Genomic DNA, 23,088 nt, shown 5'->3' with positions numbered 1-23,088 from the left:
TCCCTAGTTTGAGAGGAAGATGGATAAGAATACATTCTCAGGGGGCACCTGGGTGGCTCAGTCGATTGAGTGCCTGCCTTTGGCTCAGGTCATGATCCTGGGGCCTTGGGATTGAGTCCAGCCTTGGATTCCCTGCTCAGTTGGGAGCCTGCTTCTCCCTCTCCTTGCTGATTGTGCTCTCTCTCTGACAAATAAAAATCTTTTTTAAAAAGTACTTTCTCGGGGCGCCTGGGTGGCTCAGTGGGTTAAGCCTCTGCTTTTGGCTCAGGTCATGATCTCAGGGTCCTGGGATCGAGCCCCGAATCAGGGTCTCTGCTCAGTGGGGAACCTGTTTCCCCCTCTCTTTCTCAGCCTACCTCTCTGCCTGTTTGTGATCCTTCTCTGTCTGCCAAATGGATAAATAAAATCTTAAAAAAAAAAAAAGTACTTTCTCAGCACTACCCATAGATACAGCTACATAATTCTCTACAGGAAGGGAAGCAGTAACTGTTGCCTGTTTTGGCGTGAGAAGACAGAAGTAAACTATTTATACATTTAAAAATTTGGAATAGTTGACATTTTGGAATAAAATAAAACACGGTTAACTAAAAAACCATATTTATCCAGGTATTACCACAATTTCATTTTATTATTTAAATGGTTATGATTTTGTCATGAATATATGTAAATCTTGGATAAATTTCATGTCATTCCTCAGTCAGTCATGTGCCTATAATGTACCAGACACTGTTGTAGGTCCTGGGATATAAAGGCAAATGAAACCAGGTCTATGCCTCCCAGGGAAAACATGGGTAAGTATGGACAATGGCACATACATCAATAACTATAATGTGGTTTAATAAAAGCCATTGTGTATGATCGTTTGTGTATGGAGTCCCATGAGGACATGGGAGAGAAAGGCCTTGATTGATCTGGGAGTGAAAGATTCAGGAAATCTTCACAGAGGAGGAGATCCTTAAAATGAATCTCAGAAGTTCATCCAGCAAAGATGTCAGGGAAAAGCATTACAGTTGAAGCACACAGAGAGGCTCAGAGTTTGACACACATTCAAGTAGTTGTACCTAGGGCGTGTGGTGGGGGAGTGTCAGGGGGTAAGCAGGAAAGGAACCCTTATGAGTTGGGGCCTTGAAATGATGTCAAGGGGTTTAGAAGCTACCCCAAGGAAATGAAATCCCACTGAAGGGGTAAGTGCAGGAAGAAATGATAACTTTTTGTTATAGAGCTATTGCTCTGGGTGTTACATGAAATGGGGTTGGAGATGAGACTAAAGGCTAGGAGATAAGCTAAGAAGTTAATGAAGGAGATGAGGTGAGAGCTAACAGGGGCTTAGACTAGCAGAGAGCTGAGGAGTTCTTCTCTGGACATGCTGAGCCTAGGGTCCCTGTGGCGTGCCCAAGAACAGAGGGGGAGAATAAAGATCTAGAGCCGGGCAGCTAGGCCTGGTGGGGGGTGGTTTATTGGGAATCATCAACTGCGGAGTGAGATGAAAGCCATGAACATGAATGCCATGGCCCAGGAAGGATGTAAGGAATAAGAAATAAAAGATAGACATTACTATGAAATTGAGCAGGTGGAAGAAAAAGATTCCTAATCCCAAAATGGAAGGGGGCAATCAATGTCCTAGGAAATCAAGGAGAAAATGGCATCATAAGACCCAAGGAAGAGGAGCATTTCCATCGTTGTTGATTACATTGAGTGATGCAGAGGAGAACATGTAATATGGACAGAAATGGGTCCTTTGGGTTTAGCTATTAGAAGGCACTGGGGATCCAGAGAGAGGAATTTGAGTGGCTGTTCTTGACACAGCAGCCAGATGTCAGTGGGCTGAGATGAAGGCATGTTGACTGTCTTTCAAAGAGATTGGGAACAATGGAAAGGAAGGATAGAGGAAAGCTCAAGAAGAATTCAGAGGTACTCTAGATATTTTTCATTATGAATGTATACCTACCTTTTTTTTTTAAAGGTGTTGATATTGTTTAGATCTGAATTTGAACAGAACAACTATTAAAAATATTTATAAGATAATTATCAGAGCTAATTAGACATTGATTGGATATATGATGATATTAATTTTTTAAGGTAGTAACTGTATTGAGGTTATACTTTTTTTTTTTTTTTACCTTTTTTGAGAGAACAATGTAACAGATAACTGAGTACCCACCACTGATTTTCTTAGACCTTTCCATATTGACCAGAGGATGGGTTGGCAAACTTTTTCTTAAAGAACAGAGAATAAATATTTTAGATCTTGTGGTCCAGAAAGCAAAAGGCAGGTTTCATTTAACCATTTAAATAAGTTTTCATTTAAGCATTCAAATACACAAAACCATTCCTAGCTTCCAGGTCAGAAAAAAACAGGACACTCACTGGAATTGACCCCTGGGTCTTCATCTGCTGTCTCCAGGGCTCTCGTGGTGTTTTCTGAAAAGAATCACATCAGAGATGCCGGGAAGCCCTTCTTGTACTCCGCCCTGATCTCATTCCCCTCCCCCCTCTCCAAAGGAAACCACTCTCCTAAAGTTAACGGTATCAGTCGCAACTTTTCAAATATGCCTATATCCCTAAGCAATATAGGTATAATTTGGAGTGTTCTTAAAAACTTTAAATAAATGTAAACATTCTGTGCATAAGAATCTTCAGTTGGCTCTTTTGGCCAACACTGCATTTGAGATTGAGTCATCTTCATACATTTGGACTACTTAATTTTACCTGTTTTATGATATCTCATGTTGTGACTGTATTAAATTTCATGTTTTCTTCTGGGCATGCACATTTAAGTTGTTTCTATTTTTTCCATCTTTACAAACAATGCTACAATCAACATTCTTGGTCATGCCTCTTTGCTGGGCATTTGTTCTTCATCTGGGGTATATAGCTAAGATTGGATTGTTGGGGTTGTCAAGTATGAACATATTCAGCTGACTAAATATTTCCAAATTGTTCCCCAAGCTGATTATATAGAAAAATTTCCTTTTTTCAGTATCAGTAATCTGATATAGTTGGTAACCTGAAAAATTCTCCCAATATGCAACACCTAGAGATACTGAATGAAATATAAGAGCAACTTTCCTACAGTATAACAAAAATGTCAAAAAACAAGGAAATCCTCAGACCCTAAAATTTTTTTTTTTAAGAAGAAAGAAAAAAATGATACAGGAAATTTAAATTTAGAGACAAATTTACCTATGGGGATTTCCTAGAACAAAGGTTGCGCCCATTGGGACATAAGAGGCTATATAATGCTTTCAGGGGACTTCGGTCCATCTCTTGGATTAAAAGTTAAAGCTAGGGGTGCCTGGGTGGTTCAGAGGGTTAAGCCTCTGCCTTCAGCTCGGGTCATGATCTCAGGGTCCTGGGATCGAGCCCCGAGTTGGGATCTCTGCTCAGTGGGGAGCCTGCTTCTCTCTCTCCCTCTACCTGCCTCCCTGCCTACTTGTGATCTCTCTCTCTCTGTCAAATAAATAAATAAAATATTTTTAAAAAAAGTTAAAACTAAAATACCAGGCTGTGGGAAGAAAGGAAGGAAGAGAGGGAGGGAGGGAGGAAGGAGGGAAGAAAGAGAGAGAAAGAAAGAAAGAGAGGAAAGAAGGAAGGAAAGAGAGAGGGAGGGAGGAAAGGATGGAAAGAGGGAGGGAAGGAGGACAGGAAGGAGCAATGATTTTGGCAAAGTTCAGAGTCAGAGTCAGGTGTGCCACCCCCAGGCTGATCTCACCATCATCCTGACACTGTGGACCCTGGCCCCTCTTCTGATGTTCAGTTTGATTCTGTCTACTTCTTTCTCCTTGGCAATGACTTTGGCATCCTTGTCTGCCCATTTCTGAGATTCACCTGCCCCCACAGAAAACTCTGCTTTGTTGGCTCATACATTTCATGAGGTTTTGGCACCCTCTCATACAGCTCTTGGAGTCTGGCCCCTGAGGCCTGCTCAGCTTGTCCCCTCTTCAACCCAAAGCCAGGCTTGAAGCCTGAAGTCCAAGCTTCAGTCCAGCCCATCCCTGCCTCCGTATCTTCCAAACACAGTTCTGTGGCAACAGGACTAGGTTGTATTGGGAAAGTATTTACAGTAACTTGGTGCTGGAATCAGAAATCTGGGTTTCTGTTAGATGGGGTGAAGTCATTCTCTGTGTGCCACAGCAAGTCCTCAGTGCTCCCATGATTTCTTTCTTTTTTTTTTTTTTAAGATTTTATTTATTTATTTGACAGAGAGAGAGAGAGAGAGCACGAGTAGGCAGAGCCGCAGTCAGAGGGAGAGGGAAAAACAGACTCTCCTCTGAGCAGGGAGCCTGATGCAGAGCTCAATCCCAGGACCCTGGGATCATGACCTGAGCAGAAGGCAGACCCTTAACTGACTGAGCCACCCAGGCGCACTTCCCCCGCAAGATACCTATCATGAATGGGAATCAACAGATGCAACGAGCGACAAGATTAGGTCTACATAAACTGCAGATAAAAGTTAGCACAAAAGACTGTTTAAAAAAAAAAAAAAGACCTGAGAGAAGGAATAACTAACAAGAAAAAAATAAAAGCAAGACACAGCATACTTTTTTTTCTGGAAATGAAAAATTTGTCTAGAGTGAAAAATAGAACTGAAATAAAAAGCCCAATGCACAGGCTAAGCAGCAGTATAGGCTAGGGGATTGCGGGAACCCTCCCATCTGTGCCGCAAAGTTCCTTTTTCTCCACATCTTTGCCAACATTTGAGGGTGGTGCAAACTCGACACAGGTGGGCAGACTGTAGGTCGTACTGCTTCTTTGCAGAATTGGGCCAAACCCAGCCAAGATCCAGCCCTCTTCTGGATCCTTAGATCAGGCTTTTAAAGACACAGAGGGACTTTAAACCCCAGGAAATCCCTTTCTGCCTGTTTTCTTTGGTGCCTGAAGGCTATTTGGTCCTTCAGGTCAGATCTCAGCAGGGCTCTCCCAGAGCAGCTAACACAAGGCTGTGCTGTCTCTCCCTGGTTCCCACACCCTAAAGCTTCTTACTGGCGACTTTGTCATTCCACTTTTCCTGCTTCTGGTCTTAACTTTGCTAATCCCCAGATGCTCTGTTCCTCCTGCTGCAACTTGCAGCCCTTCCCTTGCTCCTCTCCTGGCCAAAGTTAAACCAATTTGCTCCATCCCTTTTCCTGTAGGCTGGTCTCTGGCCCAAGCAAGCAAATACAGCTCCTTTATTAATATGCAATAACCTTAGACCCCAATTGAGGAGGTCTAAGATGTATGTGATAAATTTACAGTTGGAAGGGTACCAGAGACATATTTTTCTAAACCTGGAACTAGACACATATACTGGCAGAGCCTAAAAACCCAGAGGCATTATAGTATATGTTAGAGCATGGATTCCTGAGATTGAATCTTACTTAGATCCACAATTTAGCTGTGTGACCTGAGTCAAGTCACTTAACCTCTCTGTGTTTCCATTTTCTCATATGTAAAGCAGGGAGACTAGTACTCACTATATAAGGTCATTAGGAGAATTAAATGAGTGAGTATATGTAAATTATTTAGAAGGGCACCCGGCATGCAATGAGCTATATGCGTTTGCTCTCATCATTATTGCTACTTGAAATTGGAACTGTCCCAGGCAATAGCAGATGCCAGTCACATTCACTGAAAGGAGATCAGTGTCAGAAATCGCATTTCCATTTATGTAAATAGTATTTTCTTTAATTCCTTCTTTTCTTCTCAAAGTTTATCTACTAATTACATGGTTCTTACTCTTCTGAAATGGTGCAGAAAATCTCCGAATCTTTCCCGTCAAACCCACTGTTTAACCCTGACCCAGCAAAACACAGCCTCCTTGTTTCTGCCCGGTGCCCTCAGCTCTCCTTTTACAGACCATCCCGCCCATTGCAACTAATAAATCCCATGCTTTCGGTATCTTGGGAGGTGGCTTTTAGCTCTCTGATAGTGTTAAGCTGACATTGACAGGACACAGGGCAAGAAGCCAGGTGAAAATGAATCCCTCACCCCCTGGACAGAATGTCGCCTTTACAGAGAGTCTGAATTTTCTTAGCGTCCACGCTGGCCAAGGTACCTAAACCCGCAGCTTTTCTTTAACTATGCTCTTCTGTTTGGTCAAACAGCCCAGAAAAGCTGTTTTCTCATTTCTCTCCCAGTGACTTCTAAGTAGATTCAGTAATCAAGACTGCAGCAGGCTCTCCGCATAGAGAAAGGACACTGACTCCGAGGTACTGCTGCAGAGCCTGGGACTGCTGATAATGTTGCCTGTTTGTGGTTGGCTTGACTTGAGCCGTATCCTGGAACATGCTTGCAAGGAGAGGGGTCAGGCTGCTCAGTAGACTGGATTCTACTGCCAAACATCTCCAAGATACTTCCTGAAGAATTCAAGAAAATACAAGCATGACACCCATATACTAACTCACATCCTTATGTCTTAGGCACCATCAGCTTAAAAGGATATACATCGATTAATTAAAAAATAGATAATCAGTCCTTAATTTATAAAAGACTTCTCCTTGGCTTTGAGTATATAGCTTTTTGTGAGTGGATATTTTTGCATTTTCTGACATTGGAAATCCAGACAGGGCCCAATAAGCATGTTGGATTATCTAGGTAAACCCTGCGCTCAGCTGAAATGCAGGTTTTCCCCTTTGACTTCCCTGACATTTTCGCACCACCTGTTTTCAGGAGCTCATCAGCTTTTAGCGCTAGACCTCAAATCCATTCTAGAATGATTGTAGCATTTGTCAAGAATTATGGAGTTCTTGGGGTGCCTGGGTGACTCAGTGGGTTGAGGCTTCTGCCTTCGGCTCAGGTCATGGTCTCAGGGTCCTGGGATGGAGCCCCGCATGGGGCTCTCTTCTCAGCAGGGAGCCTGCTTCTCTTCCTCTCTTTCTGCCTGCCTCTCTACCTACTTGTGACCTCTGCCTGTCAAATAAATAGATAAAATCTTAAAAAAAAAAAAGAATTATGGAGTTCTTTATTTATGTGGATCCCAACAGGATTTGGGAAGTCAAAGATAAGCTACCGAGCATTTTCTCTGGTGACTCTCACAGCGGTTATGGGAGATACGGACACACACACTTAGGATTCTATGCGATCAGCTGTGTGTGCTGAAGTTGAGTTTTATGTGGGCATGACACAGATAAAGCCACCAGGCAAGGCGCAGTCTAAGGAGACATCAAGGAAGAGGCAACTTTCAGTCTGGATCTTTAGGGTTATGTAGGAGTTCACTAAGTAGAAAAAAGAGAACTTGTCAGTCATTCTTGGCAAGAGCCGCAGAGACCTGGAGCGCACGCTCCGTTCGGTATGACTGGGCGGTGGGAGGGCACACGGAAGGAGATACCTGAGAAGAAGGTTGAAACAAGGGTCCAAGTGGCATAAATGAGGAGCAACCAAAGGTCTTTATTGTGGAAGAGCCACTGATCAGAGCCCAGCATTAGAAAGAAAACTTGTACTGAGGCTTCACGTGACCCTTTTGCCTCTCCTGGATGGCTTACGCTTCCACTCAGAAATGTCAAGAAGATACTCAGAAGCTCCAGAAAATACTCAGGCAGCCTTAAATATTACTCTCAGGGCGTTTCTGAGGCACCTGCGGTAGCGTGGAGACTCAAAGACTTGGAAGTGGGAAGGCGGAGCTCTGCCCCCTGCGCTGCTGAGCGACACCCCGCAGGGAAAGGAGTCTGGCGCGGAGGGATCTCCACTGGGGCACAGTGGACACCCAGGGTCCCAGTGGACACCCAGGGTCCCAGTCAGAAGAGCTGAGCAGCCGAGGCACTTGGACATCTTACCGTCCCCTGCTTCAGCGTCTTTCCCTGTGTCACCCGTGCGGCTGGAGCCTCGTCATCTTCATGCTCGCTCCCAGCCCGCAGACTGTGCCTAAGACAACACACTGTCCCCTGGGTCTCATCTGAAACACCACCTCCCATTTCAACCGGTCATCTTTCCAGTGGGAATGGTTTGCCTTTCACTTTTCATTTTCCACCCCAGATGCCTGGCAAGACCACATGGAGAGCACCCAGGGCAGGAGAAATTGATGGGGCGGGCGGTGTGTTTGGCTGCTGACTGTGAATCTCCAGGAAATTGCCACAGGCTAGGTCAGTGCCTGGTGCCCGCCCCCAACCCCCATCCTATTCGAAGAACCCTAGCGTGAGAATTTTCCTTTTACTTGAAATACTGACCTGCACTACTAGAAACAGGTAGTATCTGTTGACAGAAATCATGGGCAATGAGTTTATTTACCCAAGGGCAAGTCAACAAAACTGTATGAGGCAATCCAGGGAGATTGTGCTTGTTGTAGCAACTGTCAAGGGTATAAATCAATTGCCGCTCTTAGCTCAAAATAATGAGATTTAATATTCTGTCTTTCCAATACCTTTGATTTGCTACAATCACATTACTTTCTAAAATAAAGGTTCATTAGTAAAAACGCATGCAAAGAAAATATCCCCCAAAGTAACAAGATCAAAGAAAAACAGATGAAAGACTTCTCTTGAAAAGTTAGAATGGATGCCTGGTAACTCCTCCGATATTTCCTGTTTACTTTTTTCTTTCTTTTTTTTTAACTGACTGGTTTTCTTTAGTATACATTCCAGTAGTACATTTCCATACTTCAGTTTTTCTGGGAGATTTTTCGGCTAGCAGATTTCCCAGCCCACATTATTAAAAGGAAATTCATTTCTGATCGAAACATTCTTTTACACCAACTGCCAAAAAAGTTTATGGCTTCTTTAAGATGCCCATCCAAGCCGGGAAATTACAGGGACCCCGCACTTGGTAGAGGACAAAAATTGCAGGAAAGTTAGATGGAGTGAGGGAGCCGGAGGAGGATTGGCCGGCTGCGGGGGGAGAGAAAGAGCCAGCCAAGCCCCCCCCGCCCCCCGTCAAACTCCACACCACCGCCCCCCAAACTACAATTCTAATTTCTTCTCCTTCTTTTATAGAAAGGACTTGGTTTTCTGGGTGTTCCCCTCCCCGGCAGAGTTCTGTAGCCTCGGGCACTGACCCAGCCTGGCTCTCCTCCCCCCGGCGTTTGGAAAGCGGGACGTAGCTTACCCTGAGCCTGGCCGGTGGGAAGGAGCGCGATCGCCAGGGCAAAGGCTAGGGCAGCCCCGAGAGCCTTCCTGTCCGCTCGCCGCCGCCCCGGCATGATGCTGCGCTGGGCTTCAGCCTCCCTGAAACCTGAACATTTCCTGTTTCCTGCTTGTTTGGGTCGGTGCTAACTTGAAGGAGAGGTGTTTGCCTGTTTTTTAGGAAGTGATGTAATTCTGTAGGAGCCTGTCAGACCAGCAAGGATTGCAAAAGAGAAGTTGCCCTGCAAGGTCTCACGAGCGCTTTTCAGTCCCGGCCCTGCCGTGGGCCCCCATCTTTTGAAACTGGCTCTTAGAAAGGGGTCTAGAGCTCAACTGTCCTTTGGGATCTGGGCCTGAGGATCCTGGACCACAAGCATTCTCCATTGGTGATTTTACTGCACCCCAGGTGAGCCTCTGGGGGGGCCCAGAGTCTAGAGCAGCGCTATCCAGTAGAACTTTCTGAGGTGATGGAAATGTCCCAAATCTGCCCAATACAGTAGCCATTAGCCACGTAGGCTATAGGGCCCTTCAGATGAGACCAGTGTACAATGAATTTGTAGTTTCATTTTTATTAATTTAAATTAAAAGAACTCCATGTGGCTAGCAGCGGCTGTGTTGGACAGCTCGGGCTTAGCGGGCAGGGGTACCTGTACCATCAGAAAATGGCTGGGACACCTCTCTCCAGCCAGATGCATCACCATCGCTGGGCCCTGAATGCCACCTCCCTCTCAGGGAGCTAAAGGACAATGCTATGCATGTGCCCGAATGTACTCTGCATCCCCCTAGAGAAATTATTTCTATTTTTTTTCTTTATAAAGCTCGTGTGTTTTTAGAGCAGTTTTAGGTTCCTAGCATCATTCAGAGGATGGTACAGAGATGTCCCATACACTCCTTACCCCCACACATGAACAGCCTCCCATTGTGGACATCTGCCCAAACTGGTACAAATTGTTACAATGGAGAAATGCACACTGATCATTGTAATCACCCCAAATTCATAGTTGACATTAGGGTTCTCTCACGTGTGGCGCATTCTGTAGGTTTGGCAAATGCAAAATGACACAAATCCACCATGATATTATCCTCCGGGATGGTTTCTCTGCCCTAAATGTCCTCCACGCTCCACCCATTCATCCCTCCTCCCACCCTAACTCCAGGCACCCACTGATCTTTTTACTACCTCCAGAGTTTTGCCTTTTCCCCAAACGCATGTAGTTGGAATTATGTGGCATGTAATGTAGTCTTTCAGATTGGTTTCCTTCACTTAGTAATGTGCATTTAAGTTTCCTCCATGTCTTTTTGTGACATGACAGCTCATTTCTTTTTTGCGCTGAGTAACAGTCCATTGTCTGAATATACCCACATTTACCAATTCCTTCGCCTACTGGAGGACATTTTGGCTGCTTCCAAGTTTCAAACACTTACAAATAAAGCTGCCAGAAACATCTGGATGCACGCATTTGTGCAGACAAAAGTGTTTAGATCCTTTGGGAAACTGCCAGAGGGCTTGATTGCTGGATCTATGGTAAAGAGCAATGATCTTTTAAAGGGCCCATTTCTGAAACAGAATCTGTTCTCAGGGAGTAGAAAAAATCTGCATTTCGCTTTTCTTCCTTCTTACATAACAATAACATTCTCAGAGGCAGTTAGCAAACAAAATAGGACTGAATTGGATTAGAAGGGGGCTGGCAGTTCTGCCCAGGGGAAACAATGCGATGTTTAGACCAGCAAGCAAGGGAGATTAGAGTGTGTGAGGTGTTTGTGCTCTAACTGAAGTCCTTCCTTTGGTTTAGGTTTAGGGCCCAGGCAGGACAGAAGGAAACTTCATAATCATGTTTGTGGTAGCGCCAAGAAAGACAGAGAGAGAGGGAGGCACCAGACCCCCATCCTGTCTCTAAGCCCCTGCCTGCAGGTACCATGAGTCACCCCCTTCTAGTCAGTTCATCCCTGGTGCTCTGATTGGTGCGAACACTGGAAGCAACCAGAATTCCTTGGCCCCTCACACAGCTATCTGTTTTGGGGTTAGTGCGTTATTGCTTTTCAGTGACATTAGTCGCTGTTAATCTCCATTCGTATTCACAAGAAATGGGTTGGTGATTCATGAAATGTCCAGTTGGTTCCTGGACCTACAGTATGCATTTCACCTTTTTAAAGTGGCTTAAGTCAACAGATACAATGGCTTTGCAGCTTAGGTGACAATGCAGAGCACACAGCTGGAGGAAATAGACAAGTTCAACATTGGTGGATGGACTGGAGAACAACAGGGAGAGAACTCTTGCCGAGCAAGTGAGCAGACCACTGGTTTGGGCTGAGCTGGTGCTGAGTCCGGCTGGCAGTTTTTCCTGTCCTAGCATGCACATCCCCCGCCGCTGTGAGCCCCCATGTGCGGGAGAGGATGCCCAGCATTGGGAGTTCCCTCCATTAGGCCACTTGCATCTTATTAGGACTAGGGATGCCATGCTCCAAGTGCTCACTGGCTGGGACGGGGTGTCAGCCCTGGCTTCTTCCATTTTTAAAAGGGAAGCTCGCCAGAGGGCTTTGCGGAATCAGGTTTTCTGTGGCAGGACCCCAGACTCTTTCCCGTGGCAGAGTCGGGAAGCTCCGCACCATTTATCCTAGTGCGCAGGGCGCGGCTCCTGGGCGCCACAACCCCCCAGCAGTTAGCGTGATGTGCAAAATATATGGAGGTCCTGCAGAAAGTCTGCACAAACGTGCAATTTTCTTTTGACCCCGTGCTCTCTAAGACCCTCAGTGTGATTAACCTCATCTTAAGGGGAGGAAAATTACCATCATTGATCAGAAAATTGTAAAACTGCTGTGATCTCTTTGCTGCTGTTAAAATCACAGGGAGATGGTGTGCTAGGTAAAGGCTATTTACCTCTGTTTGCTCTAATTTTACCAACCATTAATTTTGGCAGGTGGCTGCCTGGCCTCAGATTAAATCCAGATATGCTGATAACTAACGTGAAGTCAGGGACTCAGTCACAACCATAAGACACTAGGGAGGCTCCAGCAGGAATGGCAGGCACAGAGATGGGGAAGGGAGTGGGAACCTTGTCCTAGAATCCGCCATTGGCTTTCAACAAGGAAAAGAGAAACGGAGGTCCTGAAGTACGGCAGGCTGGGAAATGTTCTAAGGTGTTGTGCTCTAGAAGGCGGTGGGGGGAGTGGTCGGGGGACTGGTTTAATGTTCTAGGGACTCTATTACTCCACACGAAAGTCTGGCTTTTATCATCAACTGTCTGTATCACGGAAGTCACTCTCATCCAAATCCAACTCCCTTCCCTCCTGCTTCTTCCTCACCCAACCTTCCCTCCCCATCAGCCCTACAAGAGGAGGGGCAAAGGGAACAAACCCAGAAGCAAGGAGATCTCATGGTGAGTGCGGCGTCCCATTCCACCATTCTCCTTACCCCACACCCTTGCCATTCTCCCCCACACAGACTCACACACACACACACACACAGCTCCCTCTCACACTCACGTGTTCATACACACGTGTTTCTACATGCTCCTGCACACTGCGGAAATACATGAAGATCATCCAAACAAGAACAAGCAAAGACCTTTGATTCCCAGCTTGCTAGAACAATGGAGTCAGCCACCATGGCTTGCACTGTGGCCGAGATGCAAAGGCAGACACAGGAGTGGGAAAACTTGATCGTGGGAAAAGGAGAAGGTTTCATGTATGCCCCGAGAGCAGAGGCTATTGGCATAAGGAACTAGAAGCAAGTTCTAATTTTTGGTTCTGGTGACTGGCTAGGGGTGCCTATTTGGCTTCTCCCAACTTGGAAGAGGGAATAAAAGTAAGGGCCATTGTGACAGGGATTTGGGATTACTGTTTGACTTCCGGGGCCCATTGCTAGAGATAGGGTCCGACTTGGACATGTTTGCTTTATAGCAGACTGGCTTCCTGAGTCGTTTGCTGTGGACCATGAGCTACAGTATTAATATTACATTTATGGTTTGGCCTTTGTCCATTTATATATTGTCTCTCAACAGACACCCACATTTTGCATACTCACACAAAACCTCCACCCACACTGAGACGCACACACACACTTTCTGGGACTTCTTTCTCTGTCTAAATGCTAGATGGGGGCAGCTAATGATCTGCAGTGCTTACTTAGTCAGAAGGTCCTCAGACATGGTCATAGTAAAAGCATGTGGGCGTGTTATCACTCTGAAGCTGACTGAGAGGGTGTAGGGAGCAGGCTAAGGTTCCCGGCTGGAAAAGGAGTGCCCATACAGATAAATGGGCAGGGCAGGGCTGGGGCCAAAGGATTAAACTGAAGCCTAGAGTGTGCAGAGAGACTATAGCCAGGAGAAGGGCTGATGGCAATTCCACCGTGTCTTGGTTAGCTTGGGCTGCCATACAAAATATCATAGACTTTCACACTTGACCTCTGGACGACACAGGGCTTAGGGTGTGTAACCCCCCCCACACGTGTGTAACTTTTGACTCCCGCAGATTTTAACTACTAACAGCCTACTGTTGACCAGAAGCCTTATGGATAACACAAGTAGTCGGTTAACGTCAATTTTATATATGTATTATAGACCACATTCTTTTTTTTTAAAGATTTTATTTATTTATTTGCGAGAGAGAATGAGAAAGGGAGAGCATAAGAGGAGGAGGGTCAGAGGGAGAAGCAGACCCCCTGCAAGCAGAGAGCCCAATGGGGGACTCGACCCCGGGACTCCAGAATCATGCCCTGTACCAAAGGCAGTCTCGATTAACCAGCTGAGACACCCAGGTGCCCCTATAGACCACCTTCTTACACAAAAGTAAGCTAGGGAAGAGAAAATGTTGTTAAGAAAATCACAGGGTGGGATGCCTGAGTGGGTCAGTGGGTTAAACCTCTCAGGTTAAACCTGAGTCTTTGGCTCAGGTCATGATCTCAGGGTCCTGGGATGAGCCCCACATTGGGCTCTCTACTCAGCGGGGAGCCTGCTTCCCCCTCTCTCTCTGCCTGCCTCTCCACCTACTTGTGATCTCTCTCTCTGTGTGTCAAATAAATAAATAAAATCTTTAAAAAAATTGCAAGGAAGTATGGAATCAGAGAAGACCCCAAATAGCCAAAGGAATGTTGAAAAGGAAAACCAAACCTGGAGCCATCGCAATTCCGGACTTCGGGCTCTGTTACAAAGTGTGATCTTCAAGACAGTATGGTACTGGCACAAAAACAAATACAGATCAATGGAATAGAATACAGAACCCAGAAATAGACCCTCAACTCTAGGATCAATTAATCTTCAACAAAGCAGCAAAGAATATTCAATGGAAAAAAGACCGTCTCTTCAACAAATGCTGCTAGGAAAATTGGACAGCCACATGCAGAAGAATGAAATTGGACCACTTCCTTACACCACACACAAAAATAGACTCAAAATGGATGACAGACCTCAATGTGAGACAGGAATCCATCCAAATCCTTGTGGAGAACACAGACAGCAACTTCTTTGACCTCAGCTGGAGCAACTTCTTTTTTTTTTTTTTTAAGATTTTATTTACTTATTTGACAAACAGAGATCACAAGTAGGCAGAGAGAGAGGAAGGGAAGCAGGCTCCCTGCCGAGCAGAGAACCCAACTCGAGGCTCGATTCCAGGACCCTGGAATCACGACCTGAGCCAAAGGCAGAGGCTTTAACCCACTGAGCCACCCAGGCACCCTTAGAGCAACTTCTTGCTAGACAGGTCTCCAACGGCAAGGGAAACAAAAGCAAAAATGAACTATTGTGGGGGCGCCTGGGTGGCTCAGTGGGTTAAAGCCTCTGCCTTTGGCTCAGGTCGTGATTCCAGGGTCCTGGGATCGAGCCCCACATCGGGGTCTCTGCTCTGCAAGGAGCCTGCTTCCTCCTCTCTCTCTACCTGCCTCTCTGCCTAGTTGTGATTTCTCTCTGTCAAATAAATAAAATATTAAAAAAAAAAAAAGCCTGTCCTACACAAAAAGAATGTTTAAAAAAAAAAGGAAAAAAAAAACGAACTATTCTGACTTCATTAGGATAAAAAGCTTTTGCACAACAAAGGAAACAATTAACAAAACTAAAAGGCAACCAACAGAATGGGAGAAGATATTTACAAATGACATCTCGGATAAAGGGCTAGTATCCAAAATCTATTAAGGATTTACCAAACTCAAAAACAAAAACAACAACAACAAAAAAACCATCAAGAAATGGACAGAAGACATGAACAGACATTTTTCCAAAGAAGACATACAAATGGCCAGCAGACACATGAAAAAATGCTCAGCATCAGGAAAATACAAATCAAAACCACAATGAGATACCACCTCACACCAGTCAGAATGGGTAAAATTAACAAGTTAGAAAAAGACAGATGTTGGTGAGGATGTGGAGAAAGGGGAACCCCTTACACTGTTGGTAGGAATAGAAACTGGTGCAGCCACTCTGGAAAACAGTGTGGAGGTTACTTAAAAAGTTAAAAATAGAACTTCCCTATGACCCAGCAAATACACTACTAGGTATTTATCCAAACAATACAAACACAGTGATTTGAAGGGGCACATGCACCCCAATGCTTATAACAGCAACGTCCACAATAGCCAAACTATGGAAAGAGCCCAGATGTCCATCGGCAGATGAATGGATAAAGAAGATGTGGTATATATGTGCAATGGAATATTACTCAGCCCTCAAAAGAATGAAATCTTGCCATTTGCAACAACATGGATGGAACCAGAGTGTATTATACCAAGCAAAATAAGTAAGTCAGAGAAAGACAATTACCATATGACTTTATTCATATTTGGAATTTAAGAAACAAAACAGATGAGGTTGCTTGGAGAGCTCAGTTGGTTAACTGTCTGCTTTTGGCTCAGTTCATGATCCTAGGGTCCTGGAACTGGTCCTGTGTTGGGCTCCCTTCTCAGCAGAGAGCCTGCATTTTCCTCTCCCTCTGCCCCTCACCCCTGCCCATGTTCTCTATCTCTCTCTCCATCTCCCTCTCTCTCTCTCTCTCTCTCTCTCTCAAATAAATAAATAAAATTGTAAAAAAGAAAGAAAGAAACCAAATAGATGAGCATAGGAGAAGGGAAGGAAAAATAAAATAAGACAAAAACAGAGAGGGAGGCAAACCATAGAGACTTTTAACTCTAGGAAACAAACAGAAGGTTGTTGGAAGGGAGGTGCTGGTGGGGGATGGGATAACTGGGTGATGGCATTAAGGAGGGCAGTTGACGTAATGAACATTGGATGTTGTATATTACTGATGAATCACTGAATTATACCCCTGAAACTAATAATACACTATATGTTAACTAAATTGAATTTAAATAACAATTTTTTAAAAAATGAATCAAGGGAAAAAAAGAAATTCATAAGGAAGTTCCCAAAAAATCATAAGGAAGAGAGAATACATTGAGAGTAGTTTATCAAAGAAAATCTGTGTATAAGTAAACCCATGAAGTTCAAAGCCATGTTGTTGAGGGTCAACTGTATTTTCTCATAGTTCTAGAAACTGAAAGTCCAAGATCAGGTTGCTCACATGGTCGTGCTCTCAGGAAAGCCCGCTTCCTGGTTTAGAGATCATTGTCTTTTCCCTGTGTCTTCACATGACATTGACAGAGAGCAAGCTATCTGATGCCTCATCTTATAAGAACACTAATTTCATAGTGAGGGCCTCACCGTAAAGACCCCATCAACCCCTAACATCTCCCAAAGTCCCCATCTCCGAATACCTTCATACTGGAGGTTGGGGCCCCAAGATCTGAACTTGGGGGGCACACATATTTAATCTATAGCACACTATCTTTGAAGCTGGGAGCCTGGACCCATCTAGGTCCATCTGGTTGACCAGCCCCTCTGCACTTGTCAGGATCCTCAGTGGTCCCTGTCCCTGCATCCAGGCTGCACACTCTGGTGACATACTCTTCAGCTGGTCACTCCAAGAAGCTGCTGCAGCATTTGGAGAATCCTGGGAGCTTCCATCTGGTGCCTCAGCGGGCACCTCCTCCATGGCTGAGTCTCCTGAGCCCAGGCGGATGGCCTCGTCACCAAAAATGAAACTGAGAAAGATTGTGGTTAGGGGCAGAAGTGGCAATGAGCACGTGGGACGAAGCACAGGTGTCTGGTCTGGAGGGCCCCGTGGGGAGAACATGAGAAGAGGCTGGCTGGCCCGGAGACCTTGTGGCCCTCCTCTTAACGGCCCACAGTGCCCCTGAGGGCAGACCACCACTCTGTCTCCTTCTCCTGTCAACCCCCAACATTGAGGACAGCGCTTAATAGTTTTTTGAATGAACAAGTGAATGAAAAGTTGATTTAAAAAAAATTCCTTTGATGGTGATTTTTTTTAAATGGGCAGAAACTCCATTGGAATTATTGGGGTGACTTGTTTATTTCAGAGTCCTGGACCGCACCCCAGAACTATTGAGTCAGAATCTCTGGAGCTGGGGTCCAGAACTCTGCGTGTTTCATGGTGTTCGAGGGGATTTCTATATGGGCTAACCTTTGAAAATCACTAATCTAGAGTTTCATCTTTAGCTCCTGGAATGGTATTTCCCTTTTCTCAAATAGTAAAAATAAGTAGCACGTTTCCCCCTTTTTGCCTTGTTTGCCAGGAAGCCTGGAACTGAGTGTAGAACTTGGTGGTATAACTCCGCCTAGCCCAGGTTCCTTTACCCCTTCTAGGAACATTTCTTTCCTTGGCTAATTGAACTTCTCTTTCAGGACCTTGTTCGAGACAGGTCTCCACCAGGGAGCCCTCCCAGAAGTCTCCCCTTTACTCTTGCAGGGCTAACTGCCATCCCACCTCCCCACCCCCACAGCACAGGGCAGCAGACCTGACTGCCCCAGTCTTACTCAGCTGGGGCTTCCCACGCCCGTTAAAAGGAACTCAGTTTCCTTCCACTGCTGTTTCGGTTTTGATCAAATGATATCTTGATAATTTAGTTCTAAGTCACTTCAAGTAATTTTTAAGTAGGGCAGACAACATTAGTAAATGCATAGTATCTGTTCTGAAGCCCACTTCAGAATGATGAATCAGATTAGTGGTCTCAATGCTTTTTCTTTTATTGGCTTTTCTATTTAATTTGACTTCTCAAATTCAGCGAACTAAATCCTCAACACCAATGAAACTAGAAAATACAAAGGCACAAAGGTTTCGGGGAAGGGGTAGGAATTGCAAAATTGACTAAGAAAGATGTAAGGAGAAGCAACTCCAATGCCAAGGTATGTGGATTGTGCCAAAAATAAGTGAAAATGGAGAGGATCTGTACTGGGTAGAAATGAGTAACGGAGGGTAGGAGGGGATTTTTTTTTTTTTTTTCAGTTAAAATATCATTTTTCTTATTACAAAAATAGTGCGTGTTTATTGTGGAAAAGTTCAAGTGCACATAATCAAAATGAAAGTATTCCGTGTTTAAAGTGTTGCAGATCTTTTTCCATACATATTAGCTAAGAGGGTTACTCCTACTTTCATTGCCAGTACTAGTAGTTGGTACTACTATCCTGCCAATAGACGGTAGGTTCAAAATGCACAGTCACAAACTCAGGCCTGGAAAATAGTAACTTACTCTATTTTTCCACTATAAGATCTGTTATGAATTTCAATTCTGGTAGTGGAAAAAGGAAATAGAGTCACTTACACATACAACCAGTCAGTTTAGCAATTTCTGATTTATATGGGATAAACTTTCAGTTACTTTAGGGTCCTTCCATCCCCTTAGTTTTCTCTGAGATTGCCCTGGTAGTGCCAGGGTTAGTGAGGAGGACTGTCTCTAAAATGCAGCTCTGGTCCCCTTAGAAGATCAGAAGCTAAGGGTTATCTCTTTATAGTTATCTTTGCATTTTAGCTGAGATCTCCTTTCCCCAGGCCAAATAGTCTAATTTGCTAGTTTGGGGAGTTCTCGATGAGTGTGTATAAACAGAGAGAGCCCAGGGCCCCCAAATCCTTATATTTATAGAAGTTCATCTAGTACCTGCCACACATGTTCATGATAATTTTAATAAGAATTCAACTAACTCCCTCAGGGAAGGATGCAAGTGGTGAGACAAGCTGGGTCCCCTGGATTGAGAATAAGAAGTCCAAGACCCTGGTCTTAGTTCTTTCAGTAAATGGACTCTCTACAGTGTGGAGATTCCCACCCCCCCAAAATTAAAAATAGAGCTACCCTATGACTCTGCAATTGCACTACTGGGTATTTACCCCAAAGATATAGATGTAGTGAAAAGAAGGGCCATATGCACCCCAATATTCATAGCAGCAATGGCCACAGTCACCAAACTGTGGAAAGAACCAAGATGCCCTTCAACAGATGAATGGATAAAGAAGATGTGGTCCATACATACAATGGAGTATTATGCCTCCATCAGATAGGATGAATACCCAACTTTTGTACCAATATGGACAGGACTGGAGGAGATTATGCTGAGTGAAATAAGTCAAGCAGAGAGAGTCAACTATCATATGATTTCATTTACTTGTGGAGCATAAGGAATAACACGGAGGACATTGGGAGATGGAAAGAAGTGAGTTGAGGAAAATCGGAAGGGAGATGAACGATGAGACACTGTGGACTCTGAGAAACAAACTGAGGGTTTTGGAGGGGAGGGGGTGAGGGGTTGGGTGAGCTGGTGGTGGGTATTAAGGAGGGCACGTATTGCATGGAGCACTGGGTGTTATACGTAAACAGTGAATCATGGAACACTACATCAAAAACAAATGAAATATTTTATGATGACTAACATAACACAATAAAAATTTTAAAAAGAAAAAAAAGAAAAGGAAAAAAAAAGTAAATGGACTCTCTGGGCCTCATTTGCTTTATCTCTAGCACAGCAGGGTTGGCTAGCTGCCCTCTAAAGTCCCAGCACTCACATTCTATGAGGCTGTGAGTTTCTTTCCTAGGCAGGTTCATGGAAGCATTTCCAGAGGAGACCTGGACCTCCGTTTCGGAGGACAGGACCTGATTCCAAACAACCCAGGGGTGTTCTTGAGATGTTCCTTCATCACCAAGATTCAGAAACATAGACGTGTATTAAGAGCAAGGTAGCAAGGCTGGGTGGGTGAGAGTGGAGGGGAGCATCACTGAGTGGAGGAGAAAGCAGCCGTAAAGGTGGCGGGCTGGAGAAGCCTGACGGTTGTAGAAGAGGGGCAGGAGGAAGGCAAGGAGCAGGCAAAGACACTAAAAAGAAGGGTAATGTGTTTCCTTCACTATTCGTGAAGTAGCGGGCTCAAAGCTCATTGGCATCCAGAAACAAAAGCCCTCGAAGTCGGCAGTTATAGTGACTTCAGCTCTAACCACACAGAAGCACTGGGCACGGGTATCAGTCATATGTTCCAGTACCCGAAGGTCAGCAACAGCCCCACTGCACTTACTTATGTATCTCATTGTTAGTTTCTCTCTCGTAATAGATTAGATTGTTGTTCTCAGTTCCTTATGCTTTCTCTGAATTACATAAATTATATCCACGCTCTTGTGACTTGGCAGTTCCTGCCACTCAGATAGGCAGAGATTATTTCCCTGCCTTAGCGTTGTGGGGCCAGTCCTGTGTCACTTGCTCTCACCAATGAGATATGAGGGGAAGAGATAATATGCCAGGTGTGAGCAAGTCCTTTAAAAGCCATATCGTGTAATCTGGCTTCTTGCATCTCTGCGATCTGAGATCATGACCCCATAATGCGAAGCAGACCTCAACGAGGTCAGAAACAGCCTAGCTCAGCCAGACCTCGGCTGACTTAGAGACCCAGGGGCTTGACAATGAGTGTTTCTGATTATAAGCTATGGAGAGATTTAGGATTGTTTTTTACCTAGCACGAGTGCAGCAAGAGCTGACTGACATATCCCTTAAGCATCTTCATTCACAAGTTGCAAGCCTGAGTGGGGAAAATCAGAAAAAATAGAGCTGTTTTTGGCAAAGCCATGAAGTTTTGCGTCATGTGGCTGTCACCCGTACTGCAGACAGTGAAGATGGGGCTTGTAAAGATAGGGCTGTTCACACTTAACTTGCCACTGTTCTTTCCTCCTCCTGCAAGAGCCACTGCTCAGTCCGGAGCCAGCAAATGTATCTGGCTGAGTCATGCTGTGTGATGACTCAGGGTATGCCTGGATCTCTGAGTCCCTGAATGGTCGTTCTAGAAACACTGTTCATGACCATGATTAGTGCAGAGGAAGGATACTGACAACACCTGTAGCCTTGTAGCGCTACTCACGACCTTTATCACAACACATTCAGATTGTGTAATTTAGACAATCTCTTTCTTCCCTAATCTACCATGGGCTTCTGGAAAGCAGGAACCATGTCTCAGTTAACTTTAGGACTTCCTCTAGCTCAAAGCTCTGCCCCAGAAGAGAACTTAAAACCAATTAATACGTGTTGAATGAACAAAGGAATTGAAGAATCGAAAACGGCCCTTATTCAAATGGGATTTTAAAAAAATCTCTTCTTTGCCTTTGTAAATGGGTCACAAGTTACCAAATCAGAAACAAAATAATTCTCACTGTCTCCCTGCCAAGAGTTTAGATTTGCGAACATTTACTCCCTGATGCAGACGCTGCCTACCTTCTCTTCCTCTGGTGTGGTTATTTTCCTGTTGCATAAAACTGTCCTCCATCCTCAGAGGGTTTTGCTTGTTTGTTTGTTTTTGTGTTTGTTTGTTTGTTTGTTTTTGCAAAACACATTGCCTCTTTTTTGGGGGAAAAAAAAAGTCAGCCACAATAAAACGGATGTTTTTTTTTTTTTTTAAAGATTTTATTTATTTATTTGACAGAGAGAGATCACAAGTAGGCAGAGAGGCAAGCAGAGAGAGTGAGAGGGAAGCAGGCTCCCCGCCGAGCAGAGAGCCCGATGCGGGACCCGATCCCAGGACCCTGAGATCATGACCCGAGCCGAAGGCAGTGGCCTAAACCACTGAGCCACCCAGGCACCCTAAAACGGAGGTTTTAATGTTTGGCGTGTCGTATATGAACTCTTGAAAGTGTTTGCGTGGTGACGTCTGGAGATTTGTTCCGGCTGAGGTGGTTTGGTGGCCTTGGGCAAGGGCGATCTCATGTGGTTGGAAAGTGGAGTGTGAGGTTGGAAAGGAAGTCAGGGACAAGGTCCTAGAGGAATGGAACTGGGTTCTGTTGGCAATGAAGTAGCATATGGCTTGACCGGCGTTCTAGTGAAGTCCACCCAACAAAGGACATTTTCTTTTAAATAACATGTTTTCCCCTGCCCATGTTGCAGAATGGATTGCTTTCTAAAAGCATTGCATTTGATGTTGGTAGGTTTTCACTGAGGACTGGGTGGTTTTCGGCAATTTGGATAAACAAGTCCCTGAGGAATTGGAGGCAGACAAAAATAGCATCTTACGCAGCTGTCCTTTTGGGTGCATTCTAAATTCACAGCAAGTGAAGTCATAGCACAAATACTCATAGAAGTAGCCATCATCTGACACTTACCCAAACAGGTTTATTACCACAATTCTAAATTCAAATGAGTCAAATGGGCTACAGTGTGTTTCCAGGGTATCGTGTTGTTTACATTTGCCAACTCTGGAATGGAGATCATTACCCTCAGAAGCATTAGAAAACAAAGCACTTAAATTGACTTAAGTCACCACACTGGGCACTACACCAAATACATTTCTTTATTTTCCTTTTCCTCACTTAGGGGTCATACATTAATGCAACATTTCCATATATGTTTTTTAAAGATTTTATTTATTTATTTGACAGAGAGAGAGCATGAACAGGGAGAGGAGTAGAGGGGGAGTGAGAAGCAGACTCCCCACGGAGCAGGGAGCCCAATGGCAATGTGGGACTCCATCCCAGGACCCTGAGATCACGACCTGAGCCAAAGGCAGATGCTTAACCAACCAAGCCACGCAGGTGCCCCACCATTTTATTATTTTTGAAGTGATATATGCTCACTGTAGAAAATGAGAACACGCAGATCAGTAGATGGCAGAAAATAAAAGCATCGCCCACTATTTCTTTCCGGAGTCTCTCTTTTTTTTAAGAATACTTCTGAAAGTACACTTGTGTTTTTCTACTTAAAAATAAAAATTTTCCTGGAATATAGTATAGAGGTTCCTCAAAAAGTTAAAAATA

At 44.6% G+C, this 23,088-nt stretch overlaps 1 protein-coding gene across 2 annotated transcripts in view; it reads right to left on the bottom strand.

Moving 5' to 3' along the window:
• The window catches only part of TMEM154 (transmembrane protein 154), a 41,970-nt gene extending 32,783 nt beyond the window's left edge, over positions 1 to 9,187 (bottom strand). The window contains exons 1-2 of one of the 2 annotated variants that reach the window (XM_045998186.1): positions 9,016 to 9,187; positions 2,368 to 2,421 (exon numbers count right to left, since the gene is read on the bottom strand). In XM_045998186.1, coding sequence (XP_045854142.1) covers positions 2,368 to 2,421; positions 9,016 to 9,109 — 148 coding nt within the window. In that variant the 5' untranslated portion in view covers positions 9,110 to 9,187. The remainder of the gene's footprint in view (positions 1 to 2,367; positions 2,422 to 9,015) is intronic. The other variant, XM_045998187.1, reaches the window with a different exon arrangement.
• Between the last annotated feature and the right edge of the window lie 13,901 nt (positions 9,188 to 23,088).

This window comes from Meles meles, chromosome 2, assembly GCF_922984935.1.
Source record: "Meles meles chromosome 2, mMelMel3.1 paternal haplotype, whole genome shotgun sequence".
NCBI classification, from domain to species: domain Eukaryota; kingdom Metazoa; phylum Chordata; class Mammalia; order Carnivora; family Mustelidae; genus Meles; species Meles meles.
Note: the sequence above shows the minus strand (reverse complement) of the source record. Positions and strands in the feature narration are given on the sequence as shown.